At 36.1% G+C, this 15,274-nt stretch overlaps 2 protein-coding genes across 2 annotated transcripts in view; one reads left to right on the top strand and one right to left on the bottom strand.

The window, feature by feature from the left end:
- whrna (whirlin a) overlaps nt 1–15,274 on the bottom strand; it is a 166,656-nt gene that overhangs the window by 54,902 nt on the left and 96,480 nt on the right. The gene's annotated exons all lie outside the window — the stretch shown is intronic.
- Nucleotides 7,706–13,580, top strand: LOC307137813 (uncharacterized protein; the record flags this gene model as incomplete). The annotated part of the gene is made up of 10 exons (XM_079835779.1): nt 7,706–9,609; nt 9,711–9,906; nt 10,044–10,157; nt 10,253–10,303; nt 10,392–10,439; nt 10,581–10,670; nt 10,783–10,863; nt 11,045–11,128; nt 11,214–11,297; nt 13,468–13,580. The coding sequence occupies exons 1-10, from the start codon at nt 9,595–9,597 to the stop codon at nt 13,578–13,580; spliced, it is 876 nt and encodes a 291-aa protein (XP_079691905.1). The 5' UTR covers nt 7,706–9,594.

The raw sequence follows: 15,274 nt of genomic DNA, 5'->3' as shown, positions 1-15,274 counted from the left end.
ACTGAGGAATGTGAGTGAGGGCTCTGGAAACAAATACTTCACTCAAAACCTAAAGTTGTTCCAAACCTATATGACATTCTTTCTTCTGTGAAGCACAAAATGAGAAATTCTCAAGAATGTCCATGCAAATATTTTACAAAAAACAGTGCTTTAAATAGAAAAATTAAACTATAATAATGGCTATGGTTATAAAACTCCAAAAAGGACAAAAACACACCTTAAAAGCGTCATAAGTCCATATATTCAAACTTGACTTCAGTCTGTTCCTGAAATTAAATCAAATTAGATTAACTTTAAAATGATTTATTTGTTTAATAAATGAGTTTAAGTACTAAAATTACTAAATCTAAAACTGAAAAAATATAGCTATATAGACGTAAAGCTATAGAATAAAAAATTAAAACTAAAATTAAAAAAGAAAACAAAAATATACAAATAAATTCAAAATATTAATAAATACTATTATAGAATATAAATAATACTAAAATGACATTGCAATGGACAACTTTTATGATGCCTTAATAGTCACTGGTTTGATTTCATTGTGTTTCTAATTGGAAGATGTTGATATTGATTAATAATATGTTTTTAAATCGAAACCTGGTTTAAATTGAAAAAAGAACCACATGACAGGAGTGGACTGAAAAACCTGGAGCGTTTTAGGAAACAAAAAGTAATTGCATGATCGAGAATTTTTATTATTTAGATGTAATCCAAGAATTTTAATTGAGCACTTTAAACAGTTTGGCTTTAAAAATGCAATAAAATGTAGAACAAAAACCCTGTATTAAATCACATATGTATTAATATTAATTCAACATTAAATAAAAGACCTATAAATATAAAAACTGATAATTAAGATATTTTCAAGTTTTATTCTAGGATATAAAATAAATCAGTGATACCCTCTTCTTTCTTTTAAAGAATTTACTTGTCTTGTAAATCGTTTGCTGACAATTGGCTAAATTGGACTACAGAGGTTGACGGGGACATTAAACGTCATCAGCCGAACGGGTAAACTCTTCTACTCACTAGCCCATTTTCACAGCCATGTTGTGTTTATAATCAAGCTGTTGCAAACTATTATAACTCAAAAGACTGAAAGTCAAGAGTTGTCAGAAGCTTAGTGACGGTGAAGTCATGCGACTGTAGTGTAGTTAATTTATAGCTTACATTTAGTTTTTGACTTCTGTCGGTTGTATTTATGCTAAGTTGTTCATTTGTGAAGATTGTCAAGATGCTAATAACAAGCTTTTGTTAGTCACAGACCTTCTGCAATAATCTAAAAGCCAATGGAAAAATCCTATTGTGTTTTTGTCAAGGGAACCAGGGTGATGCTGACTTTCGTGTTGGCCCACAAAAATAAGCCCCTGCACCACTCGAATAATCTATCACTTTCTTTTTTTCAAATTCCACCATCTCTTTTCCTTCCACTGCATTTTGCACTTCTTGTCCTGAAGGTATGACAGCGATTTGTAGCCTCAAAGCAACCTGCAGTCAATCATTTTCAATGAGAGACGTCGATTTCCAGCAACATGAGAAACAACTTCATGCAAATGAGCAGTGGGTGATGCTGCGACTACCAATGGGAAAGCACGCAGTCGACTAGAAAGTTGAGCAGTCAACAAGAAACTAACAGCAAAGACTCGAAGGCCTCCAGAGATTTGATCGCTGTCAGTGCGAACGCCCTTGAGAGTGAATGAGGAAAATGCTTGGCATTTGGAAGAACGCCTGCCCTGGCCACGGCATCCCTGACATTTCTCTCCTTCCTGCTTCTCTAGTGATGGAGGATGAAGATGATGATGGAAGAGAAGAAGGATGAGAAATCGGCTTGGCTGCTTGTTTTCCCCAAATGACTCCAATATCCGGACAGCGATCAGGAAACAGCGGCTAATGCACACAGCAATCACTCTTTGTTACAAATCCAGGTCTGTGAGAGGAATAGCATCTGCTCTACTGTTACGTCAAACGCCAGAACACAGTGCATCATTCGTTCTTCATTTAGCAAAGTAGTTTAAAGGCTACTGCTGTAAGCCAAATACAAGAATATAAATATCTATCTTTACACATATTCACTTTGTCACCTGCAAGGTTGCTGTTGTGCATTTTCAAGTTTGTTATTTTAATACTGTTTTCATAAGTACTTTACATTGCTTTAGTTAGACAGTTAGACATCTATTTGTTAACATTCCCATTCATCTCAATGGCAGTTGTTTTGCTTCGTGTGCTTCATGGGCACCTAGAAACATTTTTGAGCCATTTACACAGAGCTGTGAATCTCAAGTCTCTGATCACTCATTAGACATGCATATACATTATTTCTAAATGTATTTGAAAAATTCTAGAAATGCAGAAAAATTACAACAGCATTAGGGCCCGATTGACTAAACAGGGCAAATTAGCGTGATAGCGCAATTCCAAAAAAGCGCAGATGAGAGTGGAAAGTTCTGCCGTGATCTACTGACGACGCACAAATTAAAGAACACACACAGCCGGATCATTTCCATAATGACCAACGCAATCTACCCGTTAGCTTCCGGTTTAATGCTGCCTTCACGTGCTATCGGAATGATCGTAAATACGAGTTTCCGAGGTAAAAATTGCACATGTTTACCACTGGGAAGATCGGAAATCATTTTGATACCCCAATTCCCGAGATGAGTGCAAACTTTAAACATGGCAGTGGAGAGAACTACTATTGGGACAGGTGTGATTTTGACATTAATGTAGTGCATATTTACATGTACGAGTAATCATTTGAAGCGTATTGTATGTTTGATACACAGTGAAAATAGACTGCATTTGACTGAAATTACAGAATCGCAGAAAGCGGACTATCTGGAATGTTTATATTGTTGTCAGTGCAGTGCATGTTGGTTTTAATAAGATTTTCCCAATAAATAGACTGACCTGCTGTCCACCATGATTCCTGTTCATTCCGACAACAAAGCACTTGAATGCAACATTCATAATCACGACTTCTAAAGTAGGAATTAGGAAATTTCAGATAGCACGCGAAGGCAGCATAAGACATGCTTTTTGGGGTGGTAAATAATAGCGCAACTGCCAGTACTTGACTAGCGCAAACCTTAGTAAATCACCTTGCATGATTCATTTAAATACTCTCCTCTCATAATCTTTGCTTCTGAAAGGGAAACTCCTACATTTTTTCACTGCGTGTCTTTAGTAAATACTGACAGTTGTTTAACGCCAAAAGAGGGTTTGCGCTGACGCAAGCTGTTAGTAAATCTGTCCCTTAGTGTTCATTTGGTCAACTATTTTTACATTTAGTCATATTTTAAATAAAAAAAATTAAAAAATTTTTTTTTAGTTTTTATCATATTTAGTCAACCTTGTTCTGTTGTTGTTTAGTCAGGTTTTAGTCTACTAAATGTCTTGGAATTTTAGTCTAGTTTTAGTCAATGAAAACTGCATAATGGTTATATTGATAACCACAATTATTTTGCGCAAAACTATTATCACAACAATTGTTGTCACTTGAGAAATGTATAACATTTAATCACAATTATTTTACTTTCACCAATTGAGCACAAATCTAGAGAATGTCAACTCATATAGTTGGTTTATTACCACATCTAGTTTCCTGATTTATTACAGGCTATTATTTATATTAATTAACACACTCTCTACTGTACATTATGAAAAATGGTAAAACAAGAAACTTCTCTGGTGAATGTTGAAATTCCTCATATAATTACAATAATTTCCAAATTACATTAATGTTTTTCTATTAAAACAGCATTTATTCAGCAACTGAAATCCGTAACATAGTTGAGATCCATGTTTGGATTTATTGCAGTTCATCACTGAGAAGGTTTGATCGCAGATTTAGCCGCACACACAGCAAAGCTGCTCGTGACAGAACACAGAATATCTCAAATGGAGTTCACTGAACTCCAGCTTACTTGTTTTTCTGTGTTTTCAGATCATCAGCAGCACTTCGGCAGATTGCAAATATTAGGTAAAACACAGGGCAGAAAAAGTATCATTTCAACAAAGAAGCTCTGAATGGGGGATTACAAATCTTCACATCTGGCAACCGCATACATAAAAACTCGTAGAGGCTTGGAAGAGGTCTGGAGCGCCACTCAAAGTCGGACATTTGACCTGTGAACTCGGGGTACATCGATCAACCCCAACTTCAGGGACACGAATCAATTGACGTCACTTCAAGATGTCGGCAACAAGTCCTGCTACCAAAATAAACGTAAAAACAAACTTTAACTTTAGACATTAAGTTTATGTAATAATACCTTCGTTTTTGCTTTTCGTCAGCTGTTTTTAAAGCATTTTTTTTTTGTTTTAGTTGATTTGTTTTTATTCTGTTTTTGCCATAACACAAAACGCAAAAACACAATATGCTGTGTTGCCTGATTGCCTGGAACTCACCAAAGTCTGAAGGTCTTAATTTGTGAAGTGAAGGCCAATTATGGTAAACCACACTCAAGATTTGTCATCTGTATTTAACCCATCCAAGTTAGTGCACACACATTAGGAGCAGTGAGTAGTGAACACACACACACACAATGTGGGCATTTTTGCTGTGGCACCCGGGGAGCGATTGGGGGTTAGGTGCCTTGCTCAAGGGCAAGATCTGGGATCTGGGATATTTCCACGTCCAACCAAGGCTAGAGTGCAGCTTTAGCACAACATTAGCATCATGGAAAAAATGGTCGTCGACAAAATTTTTCGTCATAGATTTTGTTTACGAAATGAACACTTAACAGAATACATAAGTCCTTTACTAGCTTTTGACAGCTATCATTAACCGTTACATCAAATGCAGCAGACAGGTCAAAATATAACTGTAAAAACGGTTTTAAAATATGCCTGTTAAAGAAAATACTGTGCACTTCTAAAATATGAAGAGCCCTCCAACAAAATTAGTTGACAACAAATAAATATTTATATAAAAATAAAATAAAAATATAAAAAATAAAGCTTGTCCAAATTGACTCCTCAGAATATATTTTAATGACAGTAAAATGAAGATATTTTTATATTTTCAACCACAATTATGAAATTCACATGTGGAACACACTATATTATTTACATTCTATATATACTACGTATTGCTGTATTTTTGTTCTTTATGTTATTTTAGTTTTTCAAACACTGTTTTAACTCAAAAAAATGCTGGGTTGTTTAGTCAATAATAGTCAAAAATATTATCCCTTGAAACTCATCTTTGATCACCAAAATTAAATAATTAAATGTTTTTTCCTCTAAAAAATGTCTCCATGCCTCAAAATAGCTTGAATGTAACTCTACACCCTTGCCTCATTTAGTATTGTAAGACCGCATGAATTCGCTCCAAGGATCGGTAGCGAACCGCGGTGAAGGCCGCACGCATTCAGTGTTTCAGCTGGAAGAATGGATTTGATTATAATATTCTTTATCTGACTCCATTTATCATAGTTGTCGCATTTAGAAGAGAATCCCAACCGATTGTTTGGTCATCTATATTTGATAGTTAATCATACATTTGATCGTTCCGTTTTAACCCTTTGTTACAATTATACCGTTCCACATTGGAGATAGTTAATAATTACAGATTAATTCAGAAAGGATCAAAATGTAACAATTTATTAACAATCAAGTAAATGTAAAATGTCAATTACATCATAGACATAAATCTCTTCTAAAACGAAACACAAATTCTAGTTATGGTTACACTCTAAATAGTTTCAAATAGATGTAAACATAAACCATTAATTATGCTCTGTAGGCCTCTGCCTAGAATGTTACCTGTGAGAGAGAGAGAAAGAGAGAGAGAGAGAAAGAGAGAGAAAGAGAGAGAGAGAGAAAAAGAGAGAGAGCTAAAGAATACCCAGTAAACAATTACCGTCTTTCAACGTTGAAATATGGTTGAAAATAAGTCGGTCCGCCTTGGACTGGTTTACGACGTGATTTCAACTAAGTAGTTTAGGCTGGACTGTTTGACTACGTGTTTTCAACTGATCATGTTTTCAACTGATAATCTAAAGACCGTTTATAATCTGTTATACATGCTAAAACAACAGAGAAAACAAATTACCAAACCATGTTCATTATTATCTTAAATAAATGTAAAGAGTTTTACATATTCCGTCAAAGTTATAAAAACAATAATTGAGGCGCTGAGGATTCATCCATTGCAATAATTACCCCACCCCACCAGGTGGCGGTAATGCACCATTAAAGATAGTTGCCAACCGCCATAAAACCGAAAGAAGAAGAGGCACGTGAATGTGGCGCGCGAATGTGAGGCACCAGCCAACCGCCATATTCCAGAAAGCTCTTCACGACTCAGAAAGCAGCTGTGTAAAGTAAGTAGCTATGACAAAATGATTCGATATGATAGCAAAATAAGTGTAACGTTATAAACGTTTACTTTATTTCAACCAAACCTGACTTTTTTATTGTAAACGTAAACGTAGCAGTAGCTATTCGGCTACCACGAGTGTCCACAGGCACACCACACAGATGGACAGTTAGCTAATAAATTACCCAAATGCGGATATTAATAAGCCATTAAGGTTTAACTGTTTGTGATTATTTTGTAACTTATGTTATATCGAGGTAGATATCCAGGTTAATTAATTTTAGCTTTATGCTATTTATAAACTTCCTTTACAACGTTACCTCAGCTAGGTTGCCTAACTAAACTGATAGAAATTACCTGTACGGCTAAGTGTTTTGTGTTTTTTCTTCAAGCTAGCAAGCACAAAACCCCATTGTTGGCTAGATGGTGTTCAAGATTGAGAATGAGACGTCACGCGTTTCACTCCGCGAAGGCGCCGCCATTTTAGGTGGCTATCCGTCGCCATCAGAAAAATATTGAAGAGCTCTTCCAAAACGCCATTAAAAAAAAAGTCAAATTTTTGCTCCATCAACATGTAATGCCAAATCCTTAAAATGTAGGCAACTGCAATATTTCTTTTTTAGCCTAAACCAGGGCTCGACATTAAGCATGTTCACGTGCTTGTCCTTCGGACAAGTAAATCTGTCATCCACTTGTCCGAGTACAAAATGTGCTTGTCTGGAAAAAAAAAAAAAAAAAAAAATTTACTTTTTTCTTTGTGTGTGTTGTAAATAAAATTTATTCTGAAGCAATATTCTCACCAGTGTTCAATCAGCTTTGACATATGCATATTTGTGATATGTTTACCTTTTATAAAGGGCATTTTCCCCTAATCTTATTAAATATAGGCTATGATTCAGATTTCCTTTTATATTCTTAAATTGAATCAATCAATTAAATTAGAAGACGACACTGGCTGTTACCAGTCAAATTAAATAATTTACACGGAAAATTTACAACTGCATTAAATAATGTTATGAGATTGTTTTAAATATACAAATAAGAAATGTTGGAAAGATTAAACTAAACCACCAGTAGGTGGCAGCAGGTGACCGTCTGAATGAGTGAGTCATTGAGTCGATTCGTTCAAATGCTGATTCATTCAAGAATGAGGTAGGCGTTTACGAATAATTAATTGAATCTTTGATTCTATCGATTCATTTAAAACGCTGAATCATTCACTAACACGCTGTTGTTGTGACAGCGTTTGCATTATGTACATTTGCACATAAAAGTACCTCCTATAATTAGAAAAAACTTTAAAACTTTGTTTGTAATGTTTAAAAATCAAATCAATTTCAAAAATGTACAATGTCAACATACACTTATATTACTGTTGCAGATATGACATACTTAAGAAGTTGGAGAAAAAGAAAAGCAGAAGTTAATGCCATTGCTCAGTTGGATGATGACAACCTTGATATTCAGTCGCTACCAAGTGATAGAAGTGATAGAAGTGATGGTGATGGACTTCAAGAAGTTGTAGAAGATAACGAATCCGATTATGGTTACACAGAGCATGTAGAATCCTCGGACTCTGAGCCTGAAATCCTGAGTTTACACCCTGACAGTGATACACCAGATATTGGCTCTGATTTAAGGACTTGGTCAACAAGTAATTCAATCACTCAAACGTCATTGAATGAGCTACTAGGCATCCTACGTAGACATGGGCACCAGCTGCCAAAGGATGCACGCACCCTCCTTTCAACCCCCAAAACCGTTGAATGTCTTTCTAGATGTAATGGGCAGTACATTTATTATGGTTTAGAACAAGGCATTAAACTAAAGATTGCACAGTGCCAATCCTTTTCACAAAACCTTATTGAGTTGTGTGTGAACATTGATGGCTTACCACTTTTTAAATCAAACAGTGTTCAATTTTGGCCCATATTGGCACAGTTTCACAATTTTGATCCTTTCATTGTTGCACTTTTCTGTGGAACAGCAAAGCCAAGTCCTTTGGATGATTTTGTCAAAGACCTTTTGGAAGAGTTTCAGCATCTCAAAGCTGTTGGGATGGAGTATGAAGGTCAACTTTATGCTATCAGCCTTAAGGCCTTTATATGTGATGCACCAGCACGATCATTTTTAAAGTGCATAAAAAACCACAATGGGTACTCCAGCTGTGAAAGGTGTATTGCCAAAGGATCGTGGGAAGGTAGAGTGGTTTTTAACAGTCATGAGAGCTTTAGAGCAAGAACGGACGAGGAGTTCAGTCAAGTACTGTATGAAGATCACCAGACTATAAAAAGCCCACTTATTGATGCAGGCATACCTTGCGTGAGCTCTTTTGTGTTAGACTATATGCATTTGATTTGTTTAGGAGTAGTAAAACGTGTTCTAGTCTTTTTGTCTCGGGGTCCAAAAGTGTGCCGGCTATCTGCAAAACAAAAAGATGAGATCTCAGAAAAACTAAACAAGCTGAATGGATCCATGCCAAGTGAGTTTGCAAGGCAGCCCAGGGGTTTGAGGGAACTGGATAGATGGAAAGCCACTGAATTTCGACAGTTTGTTTTATATACTGGACCAAATGTTCTTCGAAATGTAGTTTCACGTGAAGTGTATACTCACTTTTTGACATTGACAGTGGCTCTGTCAATCCTGCTGAGCCCTGATGAGAACACACGACGTTCATATATTGCATATGCTGAGGAGCTTCTAAAATACTTCGTTAAAAGGTGTGATGACCTTTATGGAAAAACATTTGCAGTCTACAATGTGCACTGCCTGTTGCATCTGCATGAAGATGCTTCTCGCTTCAACTGTTCACTAAATGACATCTCATGTTTCCCATTCGAAAATCATCTGCAAGTATTAAAAAAATTGGTCAAAAATAGCCACAATCCAATCGCTCAAGTAACAAAGCGGATGAGTGAGATCGAAAATGCAAAGAAAGGCATCAACAAGCCTCAAGAGACAAGGTCATGTTTTTATATATCAGCCAAAGATAAAGACCACTGCTTTATGCTTCACAATGGAAATTTTGCATTTGTGAAGGAAAAAAGGCAAGATGGAACTTTGGTATGTGATGTGCTGAGCCAAAAGGACACAAGAGACTTTTTTAAGAAGCCATGTGAGTCAAGGCTATTGAATATAGTCTATGTTCAAAGAAAACGGACAAAGACAAAGTTATTGGAAACCAAAGACCTTTACCGGAAGGTTGCGTGTCTCCCATGTGAACAAGGGCATGTCCTTTTTCCTCTCCTCCATGGAATGGAGCACAGGAAATGAACACACATAACGTATGTAATATTTACTATTATTTAAAATAGTAGTGCACTGTTAGCATCATGTAGAAAAGGAAATGTGTAGTTCTAAATTAAATAATCTAATTGTGTTTCAGGCAATGGTATACGCACGGGCTGTTTGGGTGGAGAATGGGAAGCAGATGGAAGGAGTTTTGCCATTGAACTGGGTTGACACAGAGACCAAAGTGGTGCGATGGCCACTAAAAAACGTGTCTGTGGCACATAAGCGCCTTTTACAACCACAAGAGGACTGGTTAAGCTTTGAATTTGTTAAAGTCAAAGTGACATCAGGTGAAAGAAAAAAAATAACATTTTGAATGTTATTTCTGGCTTATTTTAATTTAAATTTAATTTTTTTAGTTACAATACTATAATACTCAAATACGTATTACTATCGTTAGTAGTTTGTTTTCATTCTTGATTTTTAGTAAGCCGACAGGAGTGTGAAAAATATAATTACACCTCAGCTCAAACCGAAGAGGAGGACACAGTCAGTCAAAAGAGAATGAAGAAAAAAAGAAAATTTGAGGATTATGTTCAAGGTAATTTATTTGGTCCTTTTTAAGGACATGCATTAAACAATGAGCGTACAATGTAAACCATCACATATCATAAGTGACAAATATAATATTGGCAGGGTCAGATATGTCTCCTGAGGAGGATGAGTCCTTGCCAGACAAGAAAAAGGGTGAGTACAGTTAAAGTTGTTTGAGTAAACTGTAATAGTATTCATCGTTATCTTACCGTGATTAATTTCATTGTGCATGTTTGTCTAGACGATACAGTGTTGCTTCCGGTTCCTCCGCCAAAGCTCTCACATAAGGGTGAGTAAAATAGCTGGGCTGGTCCGGTCCAGTGGTATAATTCAGTCATCAAACTTCAGGGAATGGTTGGCAATATGAGTTTTTCTGTCATTTAAGTTGCTTTACTGCTTCTGGTTTTGGAATTTCTTTTAACAACCACAGGACAAAATGCAATGCTGCTCGAGTTACCTGCACCCCCAGAACTGGCTAACACCACCATTAGACAACCAGAGAGTCCTGCATCTTCAGACAGTAATTTCATGTTTTTATTTATTCTACTTGCTCACAATGCAAATGGAATATAAAGTATTTTTACGTCTGTGTTCAAAACAAAGTATTTCAACCATTCCTGTGGCTTTTTCAGTTTCTGGATTATCTTGTCCAACGCATCACCGTTCACCCACAAGGTCTGAATCATCAGAAGCATTGAGTCCAGAGTCAGCCAGTAAGTCATTAAAACATTTTTTTTTAAATTGGCTAGTACATTATTATTATTTTTTTTTCATGTCCATGATCAATTTCATTCTTCATAGTTGTCAATTCTACTACCTCACTCATTGACATTATTGCAGGAGCAAAAAAACGATTTCATTTTTGATTGTTTTTTCGTTTGTTTTTTTGTTAAGGATCCAGGCGTTCTCGCACACCTCAGCGTGGCGTTCGAAAGCCATCACAGTCCGGGAGCAGAAAAAGTCGGGCGTCCTCATCCAGTGAGTCTTTAAAAAGGATAGCTGTCTTTAAAAACGATTTAAATGAGCTTCAATGCTGTTTTTTATTTAATAATTTTTTTTTTAGGATCTATGGGTTCTTGCACACCTCAGCGTGGAGTTCGAAAGCCATCACAGTCCGGGAGCAGAAAGAGTCAGTCATCCTCATCCAGTGAGTCCATGATTAATTTCATTCTTCATAGTTGTCAATTCTCCTACCTCACTTATTGACATTATTAAAGGAGCAGCTGTCTTTAAAAACAATTTCAATGAGCTTCAATGCTGTTTTTTTATTTTTTATTTTTTTATGCTCAGAATATAGAATGTAATTATGCAGTTACATTTTTACTCTTTGCCTGCTCTGTTTGCACGTAGAAAAGCATAAGCACATAGAAAAGCATAAATGCAGAAAGAGATGATTCATTAGGAATAATGCAAGCATAAAGGAATATTTGTAGAATGTAGGCATTGCAGAATGTTGACCTCACTATATGATTTTCTGCATGTTTTCTCAGGCTTTTCACCAACAGCCTAATGGCTGGTTTCAACATGAAGGGGCGGGGTCGCAGTGACAAAAAAGCCTTCCAGGATACCGTTCTTTACTCTGTGGTAAAAGGTAACTGCATTTTTCATGTTTATACAGGTGCTTCTCAAATTAGAATAGTGGAAAGTCAATTAATTTTAGGAATTCAACTTAAAGGTCCAATATGTAAATTTCTTCGCCGCTAGGGGTTGCTAACCTCTTACAAGACGCGACGCGAGTCCCGCAAATATAAAGGAATATTGACAATTCTACCGAAATACACGGAAGTGTTGAATTACTACTCACAGGTCAGTTTATTAGACGAATGAAACTTGCAGCGCTGTTTCACCTGGTCAAACCGTTACACGATCAAACTAAACTAGTGTATTGTAAGTTATAATGTTATTCTATGTGTTAGTTTGTCTGTATGAGACTAGCAGTAATTTCAACATTAGAATAACATACAGATCCTATTCTAACATTTCGTTATGTAAACTATATAACAGTGATTAGTTTTACGTACATTTACTGTCTAATAAAGTACATGTAAGAGCAGCGTCAAGTGGAAGTTAGTCTCGGACGTAGAGCTCTCGACATCTCAAACACCGCGCTGATGTTGATCCACGTTTTAGTTCTCCTTTTTTTTTATCTAAAGTCTGCTTGCCATGGTCCATAATGTTTGAACGAAACAACAAGCGTGCAGATAGACATTTCAAACTACACGTCTGTCGCCTTGATTACAATCAGAGGGCTCATACAGCGGAAACCAGGGAGAACGCGGATATTACGTCAGTGACAGACGACAAGTGAAAATTTCCGGGACGGACAATAATTAAAAATTTCTCTGAAATTAAAAATCTTTGGGGACTTTTGGGATATTGTAAGTACACAACTGCAGGAAATGTATAACACTGTTCTAGTGATTTGGGAATATTTTATTACAAAATTCCTACATATTAGACCTTTAACAGGTGAAACTAATTTATTATATAGACTCATTACATGCAAAGTGAGAGATTTTCAATTTGTTATAATTTTGATTATGGCTTATGAAACCCACAAATTCAAAATCTCAGAAAATTTGAATATTACATCAAAATTGATAAAAAGGGGATTTAAAATCCAGAAATGTTGGCTCTCTGAAAAGTATAATCATGGATATGTACTCAGTACTTGTTTTTTTTTTTTTTTAAACTGAATTTATTTTATTTTTATGAATTAGAACAAAACTGTGTGGTGTCTATATTAAGGCACTGGGCATTTCAAATATTTTTGAAAACGTGCTATTTTCTTCATAAATTATTTATTTCCAGTTTAATTTTCTGATTTCCCATGGGCCCCCCCTCACTAGTTCTCTTGGTCCCCCCATTTATTAAATCCTGGAATCGTCCCTGCTGAGAACATATGCATGATTATACTTTTCAGAGGGCTAACATTTCTGTATTTACAACCTTTTTTTTTTTTTAAAGTTTTTATGTAATCTAATTTTCTGAGATTTTGAAATTGGGGGTTTCATAAGCTGTAAGCCAATAATCATCAAAATTATAGCAAAGGCTTGAAATATCTCATTTGCATGTAATGAGTCTATATAATATATTAGTTTCACCTGTTTAGTTGAATTCCTGAAATTAACTTTTTCATGACATTTCTAATTTGAGAAGCACCTGTATATATCTAATTTAGCTTACCAATTGTATTTCTTTTGGGAAGGTATGCAAATCCATGCAATTGATAAAATGTAAATACAATGTGTAGTAGGGGCCTTAATGATGTAAGACGTGGTTTATTCATGCACCATCTAATATATTTTCTTTTGCAGCTGCAGTAATGAAGTGGAGTAAAACAGCCACAGAAGTGGAAATCAGGGCTGCCATGGCTGAGACACTTAAACATGCTCCAGGGAGAGCTGGAGGTGGAGGTCGCAAAGTGTGAACATTTAATGTACACTTTCTTTCTTAGAGTTGTGTTTTGTTGACTCTTGAAAAGTGAACTGTGTTGGTTACTGGACCAACCTATGTTTATTGCACTATGTGAAATCTGTGTTGGTTACTGGACTGACTGTGTATTGCACTATACTCTAATGTGATGGTTGCTGTTTGCACTATTTAAATGTGCTGTTTCAATAAAGTTATTATAAGCTAACCCTTTAAAGCTTTGTTTCATTCATATGTTAATATAAAATATTATTTGGCATGTTAATGTGGACTTGAGAATTGACAATGGCATTTAGTGAACGTTAAAGATCGACCCGTTTTCAACGTTGAAAAGTTGGACAAATTTGACGTCTTTTCAATTTTCATTTTCAACCTTCAGTGGACCGTATTTAGACGTTGAAGATCGACCTGTTTTCAACGTTGAAAAGTTGGACAAATTTGACGTCTTTTCAATTTTCATTTTCAACCTTCAGTGGACCGTATTTAGACGTTGAAGGTTTACGTCTATTCAACGTCTAATAGACGACTTTTTGCTAGCTGGGTAGCTCTCTCCAGAGAAAGCAGAGAATCAAAAGAGGGCGAGCTACAGTTGAAATCCTCTTTTATCCTTTTCCCTGATGTCACCAAATTCAAATCATGGTTCTATGAATATGCAAATTTTGCATCTCCACTCCCTCGCACCAGCTCAGAGATCCACTCGTGGACGATCACATGTTGACGTGATTGGTTACAAGGTAGTTTGTGACGTCAGAAACACCAGCGATTTCAAACCGCGTTTTGGAGACTGTCTTTAGTTCACTGCAGTTTTAAGGAGAAAATATTTAGCAATACTAAAGCATATTAAAAACACCACATAGACACATAAACAACATTAAAAAAACGTTATTTTCACCACAGGGGGACTTTACATTTTTAACCCAACGGTTGGGTTTGTCCATATTTGACCCAAAATTGGGTTAAACCAACACAGAATGTTTTAGTGTAGGTTTATTTCACATGATTTGTATCTATTTTTGTCTTAGTTGAGGTATTCAGAGATAAATATGGACACTTAAATAAGAGGTTTTATCTCTCAATCTGCCATGCCATCATTCTTTTATAGTCGTTTTAATCACTGTCTCTGTCTTTCTCACACACCATCTTTCTTTCTGTCATTCTCTGATGACCTGTCATGCTCTGAATACGGACATAGTGGTGCTTAGCCCATCCGTTCATTCATTCATCATTGTACTTAATGAGCGTTTTAGACTTACGGCTACACCAAGAGTACTTAAAGTTTGAGTAATACTAACTCGCAGTGGCAGGAGCAGCAATACAGACAGATCTGCCCACAGTGCAGACGCTTCTTCCGGAAAAGTACCATATTTGTCATTCACACAGAGGCGTAACCATTTCAAAATGGATTACAAATGTGCACAAGTAGTCACGTTCACAGTCTAAAAGGCTTTTTTTAGTCCAGAGGGACTTTTCTTATGATGAACAGCCTACTTTTCTGAAAGACTGCCTATAGGTGTCAGTCTGTGGATGTGGCTATTTGCTTCACTGAAAACTTGCAACTGAAAATGTCCCCAAATATCACAGTAAAAGTGTATGACTCCTCTGGGCAAAAGTTTCCACGGCAAATGACTTTCTTCTAAAACTCCTCAAGGACCAAAGTGAATTGGCTTTGTGGCAAAGGGTGGATAGCTGAAT

Source organism: Gobio gobio (assembly GCF_949357685.1).
Source record: "Gobio gobio genome assembly, chromosome: 14".
NCBI classification, from domain to species: Eukaryota; Metazoa; Chordata; class Actinopteri; order Cypriniformes; family Gobionidae; genus Gobio; species Gobio gobio.
The sequence above is the reverse complement of the archived record's forward strand: the minus strand, read 5'-3'. Positions and strand labels throughout refer to the sequence as shown.